We start from the raw sequence: 23,353 nt of genomic DNA, 5'->3' as shown, positions 1-23,353 counted from the left end.
GTCCCGAGCGCCTCTGGCCGCACGGGGATCGTTCAGGGATCGGTCGTGCGGGACTCGCGCCGCCCGCAGCCGCCGCCGCCCGCCGCGCGCCTCGCTGCGGCCCCGGGGCCGCCGCCGCCTGCAGCCGCCGCTGCCCAACGGCCGCGTCACGCGCTGGCCCCGCCCATGGCACGCACCGCCACGCCCCCAGCCTCCCGCCGCGCGCTCATTGGCTGCTTCTGCCGCTGCCCCACCCAACTGCCAGCAGCACTCAGTACCCGCCCCGCCCCCGGGCCCCGCCGCCACCTGATTGGCTGCGGATTAATGAATATTCAATAACATCGGTAACATTGGAGCCCAGCGCTGCGGCTGGTGCCAGCAGGGGACGATCCTCTGTGGGCTGGAAATGTCCCACTGCAGAAGCCTCTGAGAGGGGCTGGGGACATCTCACTCCCAGCACCAGATGCAGAGCTGGGGAGGAGATGGCGGAGGGCTGCAGGTGGGCAAACCCTGCAATGCTGACGAACAGGGAGACACGGCCAGGTGCAGGATACACATGGAAAAGGGTTTGTGTTGGCCCTGCTTGGAGGGGCTCCTCAGCTCAGCTGTGAAGATCTGCACTTAGGACAGGACAATGAAAGCAGATCACACAAAGTCTACAGCAAGAGTAATCACCAGGATCCCAGTTTCCCTAAGGTAGGAAACTGAACCAAAGAGCTTGAGGCTCTGGGGGGATTTCACAGAAGAACTGGCCCAGGGCTTTGCTCTTGCAGAGTGCTATTGAAAATGTATTAGCAGTGTGCAGGACAGCACAGAGAAAACCACACACACACACCCCCAATAAATAAATAAATAAGAAACTGAAAGCAGAGGTTCAAGAAAACTCCTTAAGTTAACCCTGTCAGGCCTATCCTCTTAAAGAGACCCCTAGCAAATATCCTGGGGATGAGCTGAAGCTGAGAGCAGCCCTAACCTGTGGAACACCCTGATGATGAGGAAATAACCCTGCCCTGATGGGGGTCTCTCCTGCCACCCAGAGCTTCTCCCTGCAGCACCATGGGCATTTCCTCAGGCAGGCTGAGTGCCGACCCTCACAGGTGGCAGAATCACTGTCCTGGCCACACAGCACCCTGGGGCACAGGGACACTGCTCTGAATTGCTGCCCACTCACACCTGGGTGCCCTCTCCAGCTTCACACTGCAGCTCTTTCCCTAGGAGAGGGGAGTTGTCATGCCCTGTCCCTCTAAATGCGTGCCTGGGAATCCCTGCTGAAGCACCACCAGCTCCAAACAGGAAAAGCTGGGAGAGACACCCTGACACATCCTATTAGCCTGAAGGCGCCAGGTTCAGAAGATCCCTCCAGGAACCATAGCACTGTTGCCCTGCACCCAGACACTTACCGTGCCAAGGGCTGGGAAGATTTATCCCTTCAGAGAGCTCTCAGCTGTCCTCCCAATCCCAATTGTCTTTCACTTATGGGCAGCTCATCTCAGCCTGGTGCCCGCAGGCAATGCCCTGTGTCTTGGTGCTCCTTTAAGAGGAGCTGCTACCATCCCGGGGAGAGCTGCTCCCATCTCATAATAGGACAAGACACCTGCAGAGTGAGAAAAAGGGAATTTATTTACTCATGCTTCAGGGACTGATTAGAGGACTTAAGACATCTAGTGAGCACTGAGAAGCACCAAGAATGGAGCAGGATTCCACTGGTTCCCAAGAACTCCACAAACTGACAGGAGGTGGGAATCCCCCTTTTTTAAGTTTTGGGATGCAGCAACTGGATTCCTCCCTGGGAGCTCCTGTGAGAGAATTCCTCGAGAAAGAGGAAGTTAGAGAAAAATTAGGGCCTGACAGAAGTTATGGCATTACAGAGGCTTCCTTGAAGTGAGGTACAGTTACTGCTTCCAGGATGGTTGGTACGTGTGGAATCTACTTCTCCACAATTCCCTTGGCAACACAATCTGCCCTCCTAGCACATGCCAGTATGAGTACATGAAGAGCGGAGCAGAAAGGAGACACTGTGGCCAAACTTTGTTGACGTCCCTGTGAAGGGGATAATGTGATGGTGCCGTGCAGACGACGAGTGAATGGAGGGCAGAGCGGAGTGAAGACACCGCGGCCAAACTCTGTTGTACTCCGTACAGAGGTGGCAACCTGGTCGTACCATGCAGCTGGTAAGCCACATAGTGTGATGTCTGGTGCTGGGCCAACAATGGTGTCAGATCAGTCCCTTCCGATAGACTTTGCTCAAACTTCTCCTCCTCCTAATCTCATCATAATACCAATACACAACAACATCTCAGAAATTATCCACTTCCAAGGAACGACCACTCCTCACTGAGCATGCTTTCTAGATTTTCAATTAACTCAGGAGACTTTTTCAAACAAATCAATAACAAAAGTAAGTATGACTAGAGTCACTCAAGCTCCAACTATACGTAAAAGAAAATATATAAAAGGTAAGAAGGAGGTACTAGGGAAGGAGAAAGAAGGAAGAAGGCAAGAAGGAAGAAAAAAGGAAGAAAGAAGAAGGGAGAGGGAAGACTCCATCATAACTTCTGGATCCATCAACAGGCTCAACTCCTTTTCTCCCCTTTGCAGAGGACACTGCCTAAGGAGACTCCTCAAGGTTGAGAGCCCTCTCCCATCTTCTGGAGTTATTGATGATTGCACGTTTGTACACTAGACACTAGCTAAGAACCCCACACTATAGTCGAGAATTTCCTGTCCTGACATCCGAAACCTGTTTTCTAAATGTTGCATTTGAATAAACTGCTATTTCTGAACTTGACTACTGGTTTTGAAGGCAATGGGACCTACAGTTGACAGACTGTTTGTGAATCCTGCACTGCCAGAGTTGGGCCTATAGTTACCATAGTATTTGGTAACCCTATTAAGAGATGAATCCAGCTGCCCTCAGTTCCTCTAACCTCTGAGGGTCACCTGGAACGCAGGAGGATTCATCTCTTTACAATATATGCCCTCACCATCAAACCACAACACTGGAGAACAACCTTGCCAATGTTCCTGGGACCAATGGCAGGGTCCTTTCTGTGTGAGAACATGACATGCCAGCAGCAGGGTCATGCCTGCCATTCATACTCTGAGGTCATTTCTGCCTGAGTAGCTGATAGCCCCAAAACTTCTCACTCTGATGACACTTATTGCTCCGGAGATGATGATAGGCCAAAGGGGGCTCTTAGCCCCCATAGGCTGTTGTGACGTCAGCTCAATGTCTAGTGGTGACAAGCCAGAAAAAAGGCTCATGGTTTGGATGTTGGTTGTGTTGGCCTTCCTGCTGCAGGACCTGATAGGCCAGCAGCATGCACATGGCTCTGATGGTGACTGTGAAGTCACATCCTTCTCTGTAGACCTGAGGCTCTGGGTTGCTGAGGTTTCTTGTGACATCTCCTCTGTCTCTGCAGCTGATAGGCCAGAGCCAGCTGAAGGTTCCAGGGCACACTGTGAGGTCACTGCTGCCCCCTGCGGGATTGGCCAGCAGCAGAACCAGCCCCAGTCAAGGGCTGTGAGGTCCCCTCAGTGTGAGCAGCTGTTCAGAGGATGGGGTTGTGACATGGACTGTGAGGACGTGTCTGTCTGTGTAGAGGACAGGCCGGAAACGCGCTGGCCGTGCAGGGCTGTCCCCAGAGCAAGTCCTGGAGATGGAGAAGGAGCAGCAGGTGAACGGCTGGCTACTCCTCATCCATTGAAGGGATCACTGGAGCACAGGAGCACATGAGGGAGGTGAGTGGTGGGGCTGGAGGGAGAGGCGGCCAGCAGGGATGGGACCTGCATGGAGAGCATGAGGATGGTAGGGAAGGACCTGGGCGAAGATAGCCAGACTGGAGCTTCTCCAGTGAGGGGGACATGTATTCCTGGCCATGGGCATTTCCTCTCACACAGAGCAGCCCAACGGGCACTCTCTCCTGTGCCTGACGCTGGTTCAGGAAGAACAAGGTGCCACCGAAGATGTCCATGGGCCTTGACAGCCTTTGATGCAGCCACCCAGAGGTCCTCATTAGCCCATTACGTGTTCATCTCATGTGGTGGGATGAAGAGGAGTTTAGGGGAGGAGAGCTAGAAGGGTTTGAGAGTGCAGGGCCTGGAGCAGAGACGTGGTGGGGCCGGGGTGCCTCCCATTTGTGCAGCACCCTGGATGTAGACGGGATGGGCTTTCCCTACAGCCAGTGCTGGAATGTCTGTGTTTGGGTACAGGATGGAAACGCAGGATGCCCTGGGGCACTTGCCCAGCAATCACTCCAAGGGACATGGTTTTCCTGTAGGTGACCTGCTGTATCTGCTAGAGACATGAGGTTGTGCTGGACACCCCAGGCATCAGACAAGGCCCTGCCAGCACTTTTCTGTGACATCAAATCAGGACTCTGCATTGAATTGCAAGAGCTGTTGGTTAATCCTGCAATCTTCCCATACCTCAGCTTCATAGGGAGTGTTGCTTTTGTCGAAGTTGGCATCTGGGGTCATTTCAGATGGCCAAGACGGCCAATTCCCTAACTCATGCTCTAGGATGATGCAGGTCTCCTAGTAGCTCCATCAGAGCAAGCAGGCACTGACACATGCCTTGCACCTCCTCAGTCTCTTCTGCTGTCTCCAGGGGTTTCTGTGGGAACTGCTGACTCTCACCCTGCATCTCCAGTGACTGTGGTGGAGCTTTGACAAGGACCTCATGGGCAGATCTCTGTGCTCTGTTCACTTCAGTGTTGGCAAGGGCAATCCCACCATTGCTGTATTTGTGCAGTTTACAGAAGGAATCTGAATACAACTTCAGATCCAGGCCTAGACAGGTACTGCCCAGATTGATATTTCTGAATCAGCACCTGGACCATGTGTCAATTAACTCCTCTTTGTCCACTGCTTGGTCTCCTGTCTAGTTAAGGGATGTGAAATGAGGCTTCCAGCGTGGGGTATTTCCAACTTTCATAGATAGTCATCCTTTGGTGCAATAAATTGCCATGTTGAAATAATCTCTCTCCAATCATTAGCAAAGGACAACAGGTGATTATTTTAGTTTATTGAAGTGAACATTTCCCAGGAGGAGGGAGCACAAGGGACAGAGAAATTGGTGAGTTCAGCTGGGCCTCTGCTCCTGAGCGGGGCCAGGCTCCTGGGATGGAGGCAGCTCGTGGCAGCCTGGCAGCACTGCCCAGAGACAGCCGAGTGCAGGAGCAGCTCCTGTGCCAAGAGCAGCAGGGCTGCGGGCACTGCCTGCTGCTGTGGACAGCAGAGGAGAGAAGGCAGCGAGAGGGGAACGGCAGAGTGAAGGATAGAGGAGAGCTTGTTGTGGGAGAAACCTTTCCAGCCCTTGACACGGTGAGCAGGGCAAAGCTGCTGAGGTTCCTAGAGGTCTCTTCTGAACTCAGTATGTATAATTAATGATTGGGATTTTAAAGGTCTCTCTCCTGGAGCATGCAGGGTTTAGCAGGAGGAGGAGATGCTTCAGAGCAGGGATTCCCTGCCACATGCACGAGGGGTCCTTTACAGGAGAAGAGCAAGAGAAGGGCTACTTGAAAGGGAAGGAGCTTTCCTTCAGGTCTCTGCTCTTTCAACCACCTTATTATGGCTGGGAGAAGGTAGAACAAGTTTTCTACTTTGATAAGGAACTGAGAGTCCTAAACCTTCACTCTGAAAGATTAAGAGAGAATTAATAGAGAGGTGAGAAACTCCAGCAAGCTGCTTAATCCCCATCTTAGTCTAGAGGCAGCATCAATATCATCTTTGTGGCCTGCTAGGACTTTCTGTAACCTCCTTCTTAGGACCTGCAACTGTAGAGCTGCCCTTGGACATTGCCCAGAGGTTTGTGCAGGGCAGAGCTGAGCACAGATAGGGTCATATGGGATCTGTGAGCAGGGACAAGACCCAGGGACAGAGGAAGGGCTGCCGGCAGGGAAAGCTGCAGGCAGCAGAGATGGGCAGGGAAGGGGCAGGAAGTGCAGGGCAGGAGCTGCCTCCTCTGCAGCCAGACCTGGGAGATCTCTCCTGCCACGGGACCATCTCCAGCCTCCCCACCAAGGGACTAAGGTGTCCCCTCTGTAAGGTGACATACCCATCTGGTAAGGTGAAGGTTTCCCACAATGCCTCCCTGTCCCTCTCCCTTCCTCCACCCAGCACATTGGAGGTGTTGCTCCTTAATTCTTCTCCTGTCCATGCTGCTCCTGTTCTTGCTCTCAGCTTTCCGTGGTTGAGTGTTTTCAGCTGCACTTCAGACATTGATGCTGCAAGGTGTGGAAGAGAGGGATCTGAATGGGAATGAGGTTCTTCCCAAGCCTACCCTGTAGAGCTGCAGGAAAAGCAGTCCTTGGGTCTGGGAATTGAGCTGACTCTCCCTTAAGGAGATCCCCTCTTCAGTGTTGCCAGTCCTTTGGCTCTTGCCCTGTGGTGTCCTGCCAGGCTGCCCCCTTCCCTCCAGAAAGGCTCTGCTGTCTCATGGCCGTTCTGTGATATCTGAGCGACCCGTGAGGAAGCTGCAGAGATGCTGAGGGTACGGAGGTGGTGGTGGGAGGCTGTCCAGGAGCAGATGAAATGGGCCCTGTGTGTCTTTGGCCAGGAGTGTGGAGCCCTCACTTAGCTGTATGGAGACAGGGTGAGAAAGGTGGAGATGGGCACTTAGAAACTGCACTGCTCTGCTCTCAGCAGGGCCTGTCTCCTTTCAGGGCACCATATGAGCATGATGACACTCTAGCTCAAGGAGACCGTTGCACAGGACATCTGGGAACGAAACATAACAGACAAACGAGATGTCCCGACTCTGCACATAAGTGACTGTGGATGCATTCCTCTAAGGACTCAGAGTTGAAATGTGAAGGATTTGTCCTTTGGGGAACACTCCCGAGGAGTGACAAGGACATCTCAAAGAAACTAAAAATTACTGTTCCTCAAACCTCTTTGCTTACTTGGGAGTAAAGATGCTGAAAAGCTCATCTACAACTTGAATGGATCTCACCTGCCAGAAAAGGTAAAACATCCAAAAGTGTGGCCTCCGTTCTCCACTTCCCACTACTGTTCAGCACAGACAGCTCACGAGTTGAGGTCTCTGCTCCTCACAGCACACACAGCCAGTGAAAATGGAGCTCAAGCAAAGGAACTGCACTAAGACACTCTTATTAAAGAGAGGCAGTGGTGGGTGGTGTCATAAAAGAAATGACTTTGAAATTTTATTTCTTGTAAAGTCCCTCCTAACTTTTCATTGTTTTCTGTTCCTTGGACAGGCCCACATAACTGCAGGGAGCTAATGTCCAACAGCAGCTCCCTCAACGAGTTCCTCCTCCTGCCATTTGCAGACACGCGGGAGCTGCAGCTCTTGCACTTCTCGCTCTTCCTGGCCATCTACCTGGCTGCCCTCCTGGCCAACGGCCTCATCATCACAGCCGTAGCCTGCGACCACCGCCTCCACACCCCCATGTACTTCTTCCTCCTCAACCTCTCTCTCCTTGACCTTGGCTCCATCTCCACCACTGTCCCCAAATCCATGGCCAATTCCTTCTGGGACACGAGGGCCATTTCCTACTTGGGATGTGCTGCACAGGTCTTAACTTTTAACTTTTTCATTTCAGCGGAGTTTTCCCTTCTCACAGTCATGGCCTATGACCGCTATGTTGCCATCTGCAGACCCCTACACTATGGAATCCTCATGGACAACAGAGCTTGTGCCAAAATGACAGCCGCTGTCTGGGCATCTAATTTTCTCTGTGCTCTCTTGCACACTGCTAATACATTTTCCATTCCTCTCTGCCAAGGCAATATGGTGGAGCAGTTCTTCTGTGAGATCCCCCACATCCTCAAGCTCTCCTGCGCAGATGCCTCCCTCAGAGACATTGGGGTTATTATTCTTGCCATTTGTTTAGTTTTGGGGTGTTTTGTTTTCATTGTGGCGTCCTACGTGCAGATCTTCAGAGCTGTGCTGAGGATCCCCTCCAAGCAGGGCCGGCACAAAGCCTTTTCCATGTGCATCCCGCACCTGGTCGTGGTCTCCTTGTTCATCAGCACTGGCACGTTTGCCTACTTGAAGCCCCCCTCCATCTCCTCCCCAGCTCTGCATCTGGTGCTGGCCATTTTATACTCAGTGGTGCCTCCAGCACTGAACCCTCTCATCTATAGCCTGAGGAACAAGGAGCTCAAGCAGGCACTGAAGAAACTATTCCAATAGCTACTTGTTAAGCAGCAATAAACAGCTTCTCCCCCTTCATTCATTCCAGGACTCTCCATGGGCTGACAGCAATGAGATCCTGGGGTGATGTCTTAGGGAATGAGATCTGGATTCAGCTCTTATTTGTGGTTGCCCAGTTTTTCTCCTGGTGCTGAATGGTCAAAGCAGCCTCTGCCTGGGACTCTCTCATGTTTGATATGGCTGGTGACAGATGCCCACAGTGGGGACTCTGTGAGTACAGGGGAGAGTTGTTTATGCCACCTTCAATAGAGAACCATAGTCTGGTTTGATAGAAAACACAGTAGTCCTTAAAGTTTAAGGACTAAAGAAATGTGTTGTCTATCCTCTTAGAGAAAAAAACCTATATGGGTGAGTGCAGCCATCTTTGTGCTTCCAGCTTCCAGGGTCCTTAGAACAGCAGTGAGTTATGTAGTGGGAATTAAATGGAGCAAGGATTTGTTAAAACAGTGTCATAAAAAAACACAGTGTGGGTGTTTGTATCAGTGATCACAAGGCAGACAAGAGCAGTTGGATACTGGCGGAAAGAGACCCAGAGCTCGTGCAGGGTTAAACAGGGTAGATTTAATAGCAGACTTGCCCTGCAGGAGCCATGGGGAGCCCAGGGAGGTGTGCGGGGATCTCTGCAGGAGGATGCTGCACACAGGGGCCGGGCACCCAAGCGGGACACCCCTGTGCAACCCAAGGGCCCCTTTTATCTATCTGAACAACTTCCTTCTCCCAGCTGTGCCAGGATGGGGGAGCCGCTGCCCAGGAAGCAGCCAGATGTTGCTGACAAATGGGATGTGTCTGCCTGGCCCTGGTGGCAGTTGGGTCAGGGGGACGCTGGGCTCCTGCCATGTGCTGTGCTGCTCGTGGGCTCCTCACCAGCTCTTCTGTAGATGTTTGCACCATATTTACCTTTAAGCCACAAAGCATCTCATAAATTATTACTATTTAGTGCGAAAATGGTTTAAACCCAAATGTGCAAAGGGAGGTCAGGTTGTCCCCATGCGCTTAGTCACTTTTCTCTGTTTCTATTGCTCAGGATGGGGCACAGTCCTGCAGGGCACACAGGAGACCCAGGTGCTGCCCTTTGTGCTTTTTACTACTTTGAGTCTATCTAGGATGTGCTGAATTAGAATTTATTTTGATGGGAATGGATTTGCATTTAAAATATATTTCTTTCCCCTTCCCTGCCCCCCCTCCCTTTTTTTTCCCCAAGAGGTCAGAAATGCTTCACTTTTTAAGTGATTGTCAGTGTTCAAGTCCTGGAAGGAAATGATTTACTCCCTCTGTTTGAACTAGGTTGCAAACATTTCCCTACATAATGGTTTTCTCTTCCCTCTGCTGCTCATTGCTGTCTCCCTCCTTTTTCTTAAATAAAAGTCAATAGGTTACATATTAATTGCAACTAATAAATGGTATTAACTCCCTTCTCCAATCTTTCCACTCAAGGCTGCACCCACAGGGCAGGAAGGTCGGGGGTGGTAAATGAGTGTGGGCAGAAACAAGCCCATGTCGGGAATCTTAGCACAAGAGTCCCAAGTGTTTTGTCTCTTCCTGGTGGCTGATTGGGGTTGGCGCCACATGGAGCTAATGGGTTGTAAAACCCACGCTGTTGAGAGCCTCAAAGTGTGAGCAACTAAGTCAGGAGAATGACTCCAAAAAGAGTGAGGAAGTGATGGCCTGGGATGGCAAGGAATAGCCACGGGGCGATGTGGGAAAGAGAAGGGCAGGGAAAGAGCAGTGGGATGTAGGGAGCTCTGCCTTGGGGTGAACCAAGAGGCAATCGAGAGCACAGGGGTGAGGACGGGGGGCAGAGCAACAGGGTGGCCTCGTGGTGGGTGTCTGCTATGGAGCGCCTGACGAGGGGCAGCCTCTGCAAGGCCTGGGGAGGGCAGAGCTGTGGAGAGGACAACCTGCACTCCAGGGACCTGCTCAGGACAATGTTCACCTCGATGTTGGGAGTCTCCATCCCACTGGAGTCTGCCCTCATGTTTTATTCCCAGGGTGTCCTGTCACGTAAGGCCAGTACATGCCAGGAGGCTGCCCGGGGCAGGGAAATCTCCACCTTCCTGTTATAGAATCCTTCTAAGACTGTGCACGTGCACATTCCAGAAGGGGGTCTCATTCCTCAGTGTGGTGGTCCCGCTTTCCTTATTCTTCTCATTCTCACAGTGACTTCGGCCTTCAAACATCCTTAGACAGCATTTTGTAGTTAGGCTGGCAGCAAGGCAGCCTGAACAGCAGTTCTTGTTTCTCCATCTTCTTTGTTTGTTTGGATAACATGTAACTGCTATGTGCTTTCCTTTCTTCCTCAGAGATCTGGGTGTTACAATCTCCCTTTGTTGGTAGCCTCTGCTGAGCATTATCAAAGTTGAGGATTTTTCCTCCAGCCCCAGCACCAGCACCGTCATTCTCACCCAGGCTGGGAGGAGGGGAGACCTCGGGAGAAACAGAGCTGGGCTGTGCAGAAAGAATGGCAGGAGCGGCCTTTACCTTGGGACCTGTCACAGAGGTGAACCAATCTCCAGGAAGGACAAGATGTCAGCGAAGAAGTCCCTTGGCCTTAGTTCACAGCCTGAGGTCATCATTGGCCCAAGTCCCGTTCATGCCATCCAGGGGTGTGAAGAGTTTCAAGAGAGGGAGAGCTAGAAGGTTTGAAGGGTGCAGAGACCTTGGTGTGATGTGCCTCTCTCATTGATGAAGTAAGCTTGGCTGCAGACTGTTAGGAGTTGGCTGAAGGACAGTGGTGGGATCCAGACATGTGGGCACTGTTGAGAAACCTGAGTGCCCAAAACCACTTGAAAGGGACACGTTTACCCTGAAGGTCACAGGGTGTATCTGCTAGAGACACGTGGCTGTGCTGGACGCCCCAGGCATCCAGCATGGCCTATTTCTGTGTCAGGGAATCAAGTGCCTGAACAGAATGAGATGAACTATTTCAATGTCAGCATCTGCTCGTGTCTCAGCTTCCTAGTGAGTAGAGCTCTGATAGCAGTGGGCATCTGATAACATTTTGGGGGACCAAAGCAATTCCCTACCTGGTCCCAACACATGCTCTAGAAGAAAGTAGATATGGTGATCACAGCAATCAGACACTGGCACATGCCTTCAACCACCTCTGACCCTTCCATGTCACCAAGGGTTTGTGCGTGTGCAGCTGACACCCACCCTGAACGACCAGTGATTGGGAGCATAGAGCAAGACCTCCCATCCAGGCATCCCTGCTGTGCTCACTTCAGCTTGGGCAAGGGGAATCCCACCTGCTGTGTGTTTCTGTGGAGCTCACCACAGAATACCATGGCAGCCCAGGGTCTTCTAAACCAGCCTGAGAATCCCAAACTGGGTGACATCAGCCAATACCTGAACACTGGGAAAGTGAGCTCTATTCTTGTATTCATTTATCTTGCCTAGCTAAGAGTTGGGAAGAGGGGCTTCCTGAGCGGGACATTTTCAGCTCTTCCAAGTAACCATGCTCTGATGAAACAAACTACAGTGCTGACACCAGTCTTTCCTAGTGTTTAGAGAGGGATAATCAGGGATTATTTTAGTTGACTACAGTGCACATTTCCCAGGAGGAAGGAGCACGAGGGACAGAGAAATTGGTGAGTTCAGCTGTTCCTCTGCTCCTGAGCGGGGCCAGGCTCCTGGGATGGAGGCAGCTCGTGGCAGCCTGGCAGCACTGCCCAGAGACAGCCGAGTGCAGGAGCAGCTCCTGTGCCAAGAGCAGCAGGGCTGCGGGCACTGCCTGCTGCTGCGGACAGCAGAGGAGAGAAGGCAGCGAGAGGGGAACGGCAGTGTGGAGCGGGAGGACAGAGCAGAGCTCACTGAAGGAAGAAATCTTCACAAGCCCTTTCGTGGTAAGTCTCTGTCTGCAGGGCAATGCTGCCGAGGTTCCTGGAGGGATCTTCTGAACCCATCCCACCCCATGACTGACAGGACTTGTCTCTCCTGGAGTATCCAGGGCATGGCAGGAGAAGGAGCTGATCCAGCTCAGGGATTCCCTGATGTACCTTCACAGGGCAGGGCACGCTGCTCCTTTCCTCCAGGTATCGCTGCAGGGGTGTCAAGTGCTGGGTGTGCACACAGGTCTCTCCAGGTTTCTGAATCAGAGCAGCATCCCTGCACCCGAGGGAGCACCCTGGGCAGTGACTCTGCTGCCTGCAAGGGTCAGGGCTGCACAGAGAAGCTCTGACAGGGCTGGTCCCAGTCAGCCAGGATCATCTTCCTGTTGACACTGTGCTGCCTCGGTCAAGTCTGCTCACCTTGTTCATGTATAGGACATGTTCCAAGAGTCTTTTCAAGAGGAAGGTCAAGAGAAGGGCTACTTCTAAGGGCAGGAACTTTCCTCTTCCTGTCTGCACTTTCAGTTATCTCCCTAACTGCTGCAGGGAGAAAAGAGGAGTGTGTTTTGTTTTGCCAAGGAAGTGGGACTCAAGCCTTCCCTCTCAGAGATCAATAGGTCTGTGAGAAACTTTATAGAGCCTCTTCAACCCACCTTAGTCTGAAGACAGCATCAGCATCACCTTTGTGCAATTTATTTTACTTGCTCCATAAAGTGCCTGCACAGCGATGCCCCTGGACAGTGCCCTGTCCCCAGAGGCTTCTGTAGGGCAGAACTGAGCACACAAAGGTGATGTCTCTGTGAGCACAGACTGACAAAAATTGTTGGGACAGAGTAAGGTGCCATCAGGGACTGCTGTGGGCAGCAGAGATGGTCAGGGAAGGAGAGGGAAGTGCCCACCATGATGGGAGGATGGATTTGGGGAAGTCATGCTCAGTCCTTCCAATGCAGACACCTTCCTCTGAGCAAGCCCTGCCACGTCTCCTCTGCCACCCAGCAGCCTCTCTGCACTGACAGCCTTGGGGTCCAGGGTATCAGCCCACTCCACTGCAGCCAGATCCCTGGCAAAGGACAGGGACAACCCTCCTGCTATGGGCACATTTCCTGCTGCCCAATATAGGGGCTTCAGATGCATGGCCTGCAATGTCACCATCTGTGAGGTAGCATGCCCACATAGGTGAGGGAAGGGTGTTCCTAAGTGCCCCTCTGCCTGTCGTCCCTTTCTCCCCTTGGCAGAAGGATCGCAGGATTGCTCCTTGTTTCCCCTCCCGTTCTTCTTTGGGGCTCCCTGGGGTTGCAGAGTTTTCAGATGCAGTTCAGACACCTACCCTGCAACCTGTGGAAGAGAGGAATATGCATGGGAGTGAGGCATCTCCAGTCCCCTCCAACCTGTGCAACTCCATGAAATGCAGCCCAGGGGTTTAGGAACTAAGCTAACTCTCCCTTAAGCAGAGTCCATCTTCAATGCAACTTCATTTGACCCTTTTGCCTGTAATGTCTTAATAGACTTGGAGGTGCCCTCAGGAGGGACATTGCTGCCTCCTGCCTCTCTATGATGTCCAGGAGACCTCTGAAGAATCTGTTACAGAGAATGAGAGCATGAAAAAACGGTTTGGAAAGTGCATATGGGCAGCTAAAAAGAGCCCTGCATATTCTTGGCTAGAAGTGGAGCTTGGAGACCTCCCTCAGGTGCCCTGAGAAAGGGAGAGAAGTTGGAGATTCGAGGTTTTGAAACTGGACTTGTCTGCTCTTAGGAGGGGCTGGGTTCTTTCTAGGGCAACTGATTAGGGTGATCACCATGCACCTCAATGAGGTTTGGGCACACAACAGCTGCAATCAAGGCTAATAGGCAGAGGAGCTCTCCTCACTCTGCATAATGAGACTATAAATCCATTTTCTCACGATTCTCAGTAGAAACGCAGAAAAATTCTTCCTCTGAGGAACACTCTGCAGAGGTGAGAGGGGCATCCCAAAGAAAATACATGTCAAAATAAATGTCAAAAATCCCCAAATTGTGCTCTCAATACACGTTCATTAGAAGTGGTGCTGTAGGTATTGAAAAGCCCTTTTACAAACCAGGGGGATTTCACCTGAAAAATTGTGAATCTCAGAGCTCATCACCCCTCTTGTCTCCTTCCCAATACTGTAGAGCTGGACAGACTTCTCTGGAGCCCATGGGGAGATGCCACTGGTCCTCACAGCACATTCAGCCACCCCACAGTGCGGCTCAAGGAAGGGAGCTGCCCAAAGATCTCCATGAAGAAAGGCAATGTGGGAATTGTATTAGAACTGGAACAAGTCGGGAGATATTTAACCTTAAAACTCTGGGATAACTGCCCAATATCTTTTCTTTTTTGAACAATCCACAGAGCCTGGAGAGAATGAAATGTCCAACAGCAGCTCCCTAAACGAGTTCCTCCTCCTGGCATTCACAGACACGCGGGAGCTGCAGCTCTTGCACTTCTCGCTCTTCCTGGCCATCTACCTGGCTGCCCTCCTGGCCAACGGCCTCATCATCACAGCCGTAGCCTCCGACCACCGCCTCCACACCCCCATGTACTTCTTCCTCCTCAACCTCTCCCTCCTGGACCTTGGCTCCATCTCCATGAATGTTCCCAAAGCCATGCACAATTCCCTGTGGAACACCAGGGTCATTTCCTATTCAGGATGCACTGCCCAGATATTCTTGTTCTTCTTCTTGTTTGCAGGAGAGTTTTTTCTCCTCACAGTCATGGCCTACGACCGCTACGTTGCCATCTGCAGACCCCTGCACTATGGGACCCTCATGGGCAGCAGAGCTAGTGTCAAAATGGCAGCAGCTGCCTGGACCAGTGGTTTCCTAAATGCTCTCCTGCACACTGGGAACACATTTTCCATACCCCTCTGCCAAGGCAATGTGGTGGAGCAGTTCTTCTGTGAGATCCCCCAGATCCTCAAGCTCTCCTGCTCACACTCCCACCTCAGGGAAGTTGGGCTTCTTGGGGTTAGTGCCTGTTTATTCTTTGGCTGTTTCGTTTTCATTGTGGTTTCCTACGTGCAGATCTTCAGAGCTGTGCTGAGGATCCCCTCTGAGCAGGGCCGGCACAAAGCCTTTTCCATGTGCCTCCCGCACCTGGCTGTGGTGTCCTTATTTGTCAGTACTATATTGTTTGCCTACCTGAAACCTCCCTCCATCTCCTCCCCACTTCTAGATATGGTTGTGTCCATTCTGTACTCGGTGGTGCCTCCAGCCTTGAATCCCCTCATCTACAGCATGAGGAACAAGGAGCTCAAGGAGGCACTGAGGAAACTCATCCAGTGGGTGCAAGGTCAATGATAACAACTGTTTCATTCGCTCACCAGGATATCTGTCATCAAGGCTGTATTTTATGCATTTCTTTTTTACTTCTCTTTTACATCCATCTTAAAATACTAAATAATAAAATAAAGATACCTAGTTTATTTCACGTCTGCACAGGAATCTCTCATTTAGCACTTAAACACAGACCATGATAAAGCAGGAAGCCAGGCTTCCCCCTTCACCAGCAGAGAGGGGGGATTCTCTGAGCCGCTTCTTTGAGCTCCCTTGGATGTGCCCAGTGCAGGGAGGAGAGTTTCCCTCTGCAGCGTCTTTTCCAGCACTGACACCAAGGGACCTCTGGGGTACAGAGTCACGGCGGGACAAGGGCAGGTGGGCTGAGACCAGGGGTCCAGTGTCGTTTAGGAGATCTCAGCTCTCGTGCCTATGGTTAGAGTGTCATCTCAAATCTCTCTAATATGAGAGAAATGGCAACCAAATGTCACCACAGGTTTCCATGGCTCCATGCAAAGCTCCAACACACAAAACAAAACATGAGTGAATTGAAGGAAAGTCTAGAGGCAGCCTTCCCATGGCAGTTCATCTTTCCTGAAGACACATTCCAGGAGGGCAGCAGGACTTTCTCTATTTAGAGTTGGCCTCCTCATTTCCGTGCTGTCCTTCCATGCTTTATTTTGCAGATATGGCCCAGGAACTCTCATAACCTGGAAGAGAGAGGCTAGTGTTTCCACGTGCCCTGTAAGAACAGGCAGGACCAGTCCTTGGGCTCCCTTAAGCCACATCTGGATTCCAGAATAACATTTCCATAATAAAAGGGGATCTGCCCTATGATGGTCCTGAATCTGGCCTCTCTTTAGAAACCAGAATCAGAAAAACATGCCCAAGGGTGTGCAACCACAAATGGGCCTGCTGTTCTGCCTGTGAACTCCATGAGATCCAGGGGATGACCTCAGCATTCCAGGGTGATCTGTTAGCCTCAATCTAGGGTTCATCTCTCAGTGACCACTGCAGATAGGCAATGGTCTCTGCATTGCCTGTGCCAGGCTGCCCCACACGTGACTGTGCTGATGAGAGAACCCCCAGGGGATCTCCAGGCACAGGGTTTGCCTGGGAGTGGGCACTGAGTGCAGCTTTAATGAAACAGGGATGACTCACAGTGCAGGGACCAGAAGGGACAGCAGTAAACCCAGGTGCACATGGGGAAAGGAGGGCTCTGCAATCCCCAGAGAGGCAGTGGGGACCCAGGAGGCCCAGGGAAGGGGCAGTGGAGGGCGATTCCTGCACCCACAGTGAAACACCACAGCCTGGAGCTAGTGGCCACCCAAAGACATCTCCTGCCACTGCAATATTGTGGGGGCACTCTGAGTACCGTCAGACCTCAGCCACCAGTATCAGTGGCCACAAGGGCACACTGATGGTTCATGGTCTATTTGTTGCCAACCACGATTCCCAGGTTCCTTTTTTGCGGAGCTGCTCTCCTACAGGTCAACCCCCAGCCTGTCCTGGTGCATGGGGTTATTCCTTCCCAGCTGCAAGACCCTGCACTTGCCCGTGTTGAACTTCATGATGTTCCTCTACCCCCAACTCTCCAGGCTGTCCACATCCCTCTTAAAGCCTGCACAGACCTCTGGGCTATCAGCCATTCCTCCCACTTTTCTATCCTCAGAAAACTTGCTGAGGGTGCACTCTGTCCCTTCAGGTCACTGATTAATAAACTGAACAGGTTTTGACTGACTCCTCATACCAATAGTTGCAGATCTCCAACTAGGCTCTGCGCCACTGATCACAACCCTAGAGCCTAAACCCCAAACCCAGCTGCTCACATGGAGGTGACCTCAGAGGTGCAAACCCACCACATCCCTGCTGCTGCCTGTGGCCTTCAGAGACAGCAGCTTCCTCAAAGCCCTTCCCCACACAGGAACCACTGCTGCCCTCTCAGCTCCTCTCACCACAGAGACCCCCCACCCACCGCCCACGCCTGCCTGCCTGCTGCCGGCCAATCAGGCACTCACAAAGACATGACGTCACAGCACCGTCCCGCCCAGCTCTCTGGCCCTGCCCTCCAGGGCAGCAATGGCCTCCCCAGCCCTTCCCCGCCAGGAGCCCAGCCCGGGCTCAGCAGCTGCTCCGCGGAGATGATCTCAGCAGCGCAGAGCCCCGCAGGGCCCGGCTGCTGCCCAATGAGGCGCTGCGGGAGCGGTGACCTCACAGTCACCAGGCAGAGCCAGCCCTGCTGCTGCCCAATCAGCTCTGCCCACAGCGGGGACCTCCCAAGCAGCAGCCACGCCCTCTCCCTGCAGCTGGCCTATCAGGGGCTGCGGCAGCAGTGACCTCCTCGTGCCCAGCGCAGCCATTGGCTGTGAGGCCCCGCGGGGCTCCTGGCTGTGCTGGGGGCTGTGCGGGGCCGGGGCAGGGAGGGGAGCCCAGCTCGGGGCTGCGGGTGCTGGGGGTGCTGGTGTGGGGGCCTGGGGGGCTGTGTGAGCTGCTGTGTTGGGCTCAGCCAGCACTGCCCACCCCGGCGTGGGGGAGAAGAGGGGCAGCCAGTGCCAGGGAAACCTGCCCTGGATTCTCTCCTTCTGCCCCCAGCACCCACACAAGGGTTGGAGCTGCCCCACGGGAGCCTTGGGGCTCGGGGAAGCCCCAGCCCCAGGTGTCCTGGCTGCCACATTGTCCCCTGAGCAAGGTGGGACCTTCAGGCAGGACTCTTGTGGCAGCCTCCAGCCCTGAGCAGCTGCTGCCGCAGCCCGGGATCCACAGGGGTCTTTGCAGTGACAGTTTCTGTGTGATACCTCAGGAAGGAGCTCCTGAAGCTGGGAGCCTTGGTGGAGGGCAGCACGATCAGTGGGAACAAGAACTGAAGTCCAGGCTGCGAGTGTTGATCCAGCAGTCCCCATCTCACTCATCAGTCGCCATTTCATTTGACTCCATCAGCAGTTTGTGGGTTGACCAGCTCCCTGCTCCGCAGTTGATGAAGCTGACAAATATCCCTGCAACCTCCCTTCATGCTCTCCTTCATCTCTGCATAGTCCTCGGGACCGTCTTAAAGAAGAAAACCCCCATCTCCCTGGAACCCTGTCAGAGATGTGGCTTTCCAAGTCACTGCCAAAGGAAGGACTTCTTTGGGTTGCTTATTCAGTCTGTGGCAGCTCATCAGTGATGCTGTGAGCCCAGCTCTTCATGCTGGGGGTCTTGGCCCATGCTCTCTCCTGTCTCCTGTGCATCCACCTAAGTCTCCCATTCCCACATGTCCTGTTTAGACTGGCAATTTCTAGCATCCCCTTTAGGGCACAATCTTGACACATTGTGACTCCTCCAGATACTCTGTTCACTCAGAGACCCAGCTGCTCGTTTGTCCTTTAGGGAGGTTAAACCTTGCTCTGTCTCTCTGTAGTCTGCACCATTAGCCAAGTTCTTACTATATATACGGATTGTAAGGACCTAGCATACATTCAAAGAGTGTCATTATTTTCCATGAAACTATGCTCTGCTTTATTTTTTGTTTGTTTCTTTCTAATTGGAAGAAGACACCCCTGTGCCTGTTAGCAGCCAGTTGTCTAAGTAAAGCAGGTGAGAATTGGGGTAGGTGAGCTATAACATTGAGTGCAGACTTAGGTGGACTAAGGCTGGCTTTCAACATGAGTGATTTAAATTCCCGGGAGGCTGATAAAGGAAATGGTAGGGCTGGGGAGATGGGGAGAAAGATTGTGCATACAGTGCCTGATCTCTGGGACGCTGCTTTTCCTACATGTGCTGCCTTCATTAGGAGTCACTCTGGATGGCTATGAATTGGATGGTGTGCTGTCACCTATTCTTTAGAAGAATAATAGAAAACTTTAAAAAGATGAAATATTTGTATATGATTGTTGTCTTCAGCTTTCAGCTACACACCCCAAACCTCCCCAATGAGCCATGGACACTTGAAGGAAATTGCAGGGAGAGTCCTGGTTTATCAGGGCTTTTTGCTTTTTAATGAGCTCCATGCAGTACTTGGAGCTGAGTCCATGAATTGCAACTATTGAAAGGAGATTGAAGAAATCAGTGAGGAAGTCAAAGTCAGAAGGAAACCCTAAAGTTTTGTAGAGCGTTAATGGATCCCACTGAGGCCATTAACTACAGCAACTCACCAGGGGCTGATTAAAGGTTAAAAAAAATAATCATTGGTAATAGATAGAAAAAACACTCAGGTGGCTCTAATGCTGAATACACCCTTGATGTGTTTTGTCAACACACATTGGCCAAGCACAGGCACAGAAACCCAGGGAAGGGAGATCCTTTCCTCCATGTGTTGCCCACGTCCTCCATGGCATCAGTGTTTGGGTGAGGGTGTGCAATGCTGAGTGCAGGACAAACACACGACACCTCCCAGGGTCCCCAGAAGGATAAAGGGGGTAAAGAAGTCCTGATGATTCCTGGTAGGCCTCGGTGACAGACACAACAGCCGTAGTCAAAAGGATAAAGACCTCCATTCTGTTGGGGCCTTGGCAGCGCCCTTGGCCATCTCTACCACAGGTCATCCTAGACCTGCTCCTGTGTCCCTGCAGACTATGGACACCCAATCTGCTCCTCCAGCAAGTTCTCACAAGAGGTTCCCCTTCCCTTCATTGATGGCTTTTCCATCCTCAGTGGCTGTTTCTTGAAACACAAAGCCATGGGTGGTGACAGACTCGCTCTGGGTGCCCTGTAGCACCACTGCACTATCCTTCAAGTGATATTTCCTCATCCTATTGCCCAATCTGAGCTTCCCAAGCTGTATTTTGGTCCTGTTTCCTCTTTTCATGTTGCTTCCCACTATCAAGGAAATCTCTTGGCAGCCCCACAATGTGGGGACGAATATAACCTTGTGTGTCATGACAGAGTGGAACCTGAGGAAATGAAGTGCCAGGGCCTGAAGGACAGGCCCGAGTCGGGGTTGAATTAGAGATGAATACGGCACTGCCTTTGCAGTGCACAACACTCGCCTGTAGAATTGCTCATGCCAGCTTGCACGGAGGCTCATTAAACTGTAGCTTTTTTAAGCTCTCGTGGGGCGGTTTTTGACCTTGAAGGGAACCCTCCCATCTGAGGCCTGGGCTCTGACCAGATCCCCATCCCACATGGTAGGGAAAGTATGCCACATCAGATGTTACCACTCACAAACAAAATGCAAGTTATCATGATTTGCTGATTTGGCTCTATAAAAGACGGACACTCTTGCTGCAATTTTGGAGACCTCACAGGTGGATGCACCACGTAAGACCTCCTAGTTGCTGGGAAGGTTCTCCAAATCCTCACCACAACAGGGACTCCCCAGTGACTGCGGATCTGTTTGACAGTAACATATTTAGGCAATTGGTGATGTATCTTTTAATCACTATTCTCTTTCTCATAGAGTAATGGCTAGGTGCATTATCTTGCTTATTTTGTCTGTTGCTAAAACCAAGTGTGTAATAAGCTTATTTTGTTAAATGTATCATTCTGTACTGCCTTAATATTAATAGTGAAATAAGACCATTCTTTCCAGTGGTGTCTGGTTCTTTCCGTTGCCCCGTCTGCCATCTGCCCCAGAGCTGTGCCGTTGCTCTTCTTTCTCATTGTGCTCCTTTGCATGCCCCAAGACCCCTGCCCTTATGGCCCTGAGTAGCAAGTGTGTGTTACAAACAGGATGCAAATTATTGCCTAATGACTTTTAAAAGAAGGGAAAGATGCCTCTTCTCTTGCTGCTCTCCAAGAAAAAGCAGCCCAGCCTGAACCAGGCAATGCCTGTAACAAGACCAAGCAAGGTAGAGCAAGGTCCTTCCTTGCGCTCAGCTTCTTCTGTTCCCAGTTGTCACTTTGACCATGCAGGTGGCAGGTGAAGTTGTCTGAGGTGTGAAACACAGGAATAACACCAGAGGAGAAACTGCCACTTGTGCGCTTTGAGATGTGATCGTGACACATGCAGTGGTGCAGTGTGACAAACAGAGGAGTAGTAAAGGGGAGCAAGCTAACCATCAGGAGGCATGAAAGCAGTGCGAGATGCAGTGTCATAAATGCAGCATTCCAGTGTGAGCCCCTTTTTGCATCTATCAGGCGGTGCTCAGAGAGTCTCTGATGTGTGAAGGTTGCTTGCCAAGGGCCAGAGGTCCAAGCAGTGTAACTGGAGGGACTTGATTTCTCCAGTTCATGGAGCTCTGTCAGATGTGGACACTGAACAGTGCAAGAGAGTTCCCTCAGAGCCCATGGTTTTGTGGGTGTCCGGTTTGCTGAAGTGAGCGCTACTCAGATCTTCCTCCAGCAAAGGAAAGTCTTCCTTTCTCCATTTCTCCATGGTCTCCAGGCCCTAGGATTCCTGAGGGTCACTCTTAGCACTAAAGCCTGAGGCAAAAGTGGCCTTTTCTGTGTCCTCTCTCACAAGGACTCTTGGCCCATTTAGCAGCAGGCCCGTATTTTCCCTAGTCAGCCTTTTGTTCCTGCTGTATTGTTGTATTGTATTTTAAATAATTATTTATTATTTTTTTTGTCAGGAAGGTAAGAGTAAACATTGAGAAAGAAATAAATGAAGAGCACATGTTTCATGCCAAGTACATGGGAATGACAAGTGACTGCACACAGAACAGTTTTTGGCACTGACATTGTACCCATTGAGGAAGTTTCCTCAGTGCCTCCTTGAGCTCCTTGTTCCTCATGCTGTAGACAAGGGGGTTCGTTGCTGCAGGCACCACTGAATGGCCAGTACAGAGAGATCCAGAGCTGGGAAGGATATGGAGGGGGGAGAGGGAGGAATAAAGTGACTAAGGGTGTCATTTCACTGCTCCTGTGACCGGGGTAGGAGTCAGACCCAACCAAATGGGTATCACAACCTCTAATCCCTCTGGGGGACTGCAGATGACTGCACAGTCCAGGGCACCTGGACTGCAGAGAATTTCCAAGGGCGCTCATTGTGTCCATTGTGCCTATACATCCTGCCCCTGGTATTTGATAGATGGTGACGCAGAGGGCTCTCCGTTCTCCCTTCTTCCTGACAGTTGAGTCCTCACTGCCTCTCCTGAGACTGCAGAGTCCTCTTTTGCCTGCGAATACCCAGTGCTTTACCTCTAAGAAACTCCATCTTTGAGGACCTCTCCCTTTATGAGGCTCTACTCAGAGGCCATCCCAGGCATATGCTGTCCCAGGAGGATCTCTGTGCTCTCCTGACACCTCCAGTTTCCCCTCCATGAGAACAGCCATCTGACACTGTGCCTTAATATGCAGGAGAGCTGTGCATGTGTAAATCCATGACCATTCAGCCTCTCCACTATCCTTGGACTCTGATAGATGAATTCCCAAACCAGCCCTTGGTCTCTGAAAGATCATTACATGATTCTGAGTTCTGTGTTGCTGAACCCATGGAGAATCCTGTGCAGCAGGCCCTTGAGGGGTGCAAGTCCTTGGGCCTATTCTTGACACCAGCTTTAGGGCAAAAGCCCAGCTTTCACACACTGTACTGATAGAAATAACTTTATTACAGAGATACTGTTAGGGAGCCAGTCCTTGTCCAGCATTCAACACAATTGAGGGTACCAGGTGAGACAGAGCAGACACCGTAAAAAGGGGAATGAATACAAGTAGTTGTATAGTAACACGATAACAATTATTATCACTACTAAAAGTCATAATAAAAATAACATGAAGAAAAAATGCTCAATCTAGTTACGGGATACAGAAAGAGTCATTTGTGCAGAGATGTGGAAAAATTACCACTGCTTAAAAAGGTCCATGAAATCACTTTCCTAATGGCATCCTTGAGCTCCTTGTTCCTCATGCTGTAGATGAGAGGGTTCACTGTTGGAGGCACCACCGAGTACAAAACAGCCAGCACCAGATCCAGAAATGGGGAGGAGATGGAGGGGGGCTTCAGGTAGGCAAATATTGCTGTGCTGAGAAACAGGGAGACCACGGCCAGGTGTGGGAGGCACATGGAAAAGGCTTTGTGCCGGCCCTGCTCAGAGGGGATCCTCAGCACAGCAGCCAAGATCTGCACGTAGGACACCACAATGAAAATGAAACACCCAAAGACTAAACAGGTACTAACAACTAGAAACCCAACTTCCCTGAGGTAGGAATCTGAGCAGGA

General features: G+C 51.6%; 2 protein-coding genes across 2 annotated transcripts; both read left to right on the top strand.

Annotated features, from left to right (window-relative positions):
• Positions 1 to 7,222: 7,222 nt before the first annotated feature.
• Positions 7,223 to 8,137, top strand: LOC148595475 (olfactory receptor 14C36-like). The gene has a single exon (XM_088520629.1). The coding sequence runs from the start codon at positions 7,223 to 7,225 to the stop codon at positions 8,135 to 8,137; it is 915 nt and encodes a 304-aa protein (XP_088376755.1).
• A 6,233-nt stretch (positions 8,138 to 14,370) lies between these two features.
• On the top strand, positions 14,371 to 15,300 carry LOC148595474 (olfactory receptor 14J1-like). The gene has a single exon (XM_088520628.1). The coding sequence runs from the start codon at positions 14,371 to 14,373 to the stop codon at positions 15,298 to 15,300; it is 930 nt and encodes a 309-aa protein (XP_088376754.1).
• The last annotated feature ends 8,053 nt before the right edge of the window (positions 15,301 to 23,353 follow it).

The sequence above is a fragment of the Tinamus guttatus genome, unplaced genomic scaffold (genome assembly GCF_059628265.1).
Source record: "Tinamus guttatus ecotype Peru unplaced genomic scaffold, ASM5962826v1 Tinamus_guttatus_pri_ptg000095l, whole genome shotgun sequence".
In the NCBI taxonomy this organism is placed as follows: domain Eukaryota; kingdom Metazoa; phylum Chordata; class Aves; order Tinamiformes; family Tinamidae; genus Tinamus; species Tinamus guttatus.
Note: the sequence above shows the minus strand (reverse complement) of the source record. Positions and strands in the feature narration are given on the sequence as shown.

Excerpts from the sequence above, each read along its gene's own strand:
- LOC148595474 (XM_088520628.1), top strand. The coding sequence starts at position 14,371 with ATGTCCAACAGCAGCTCCCTAAACGAGTTCCTCCTCCTGGCATTCACA.
- LOC148595475 (XM_088520629.1), top strand. The coding sequence starts at position 7,223 with ATGTCCAACAGCAGCTCCCTCAACGAGTTCCTCCTCCTGCCATTTGCA.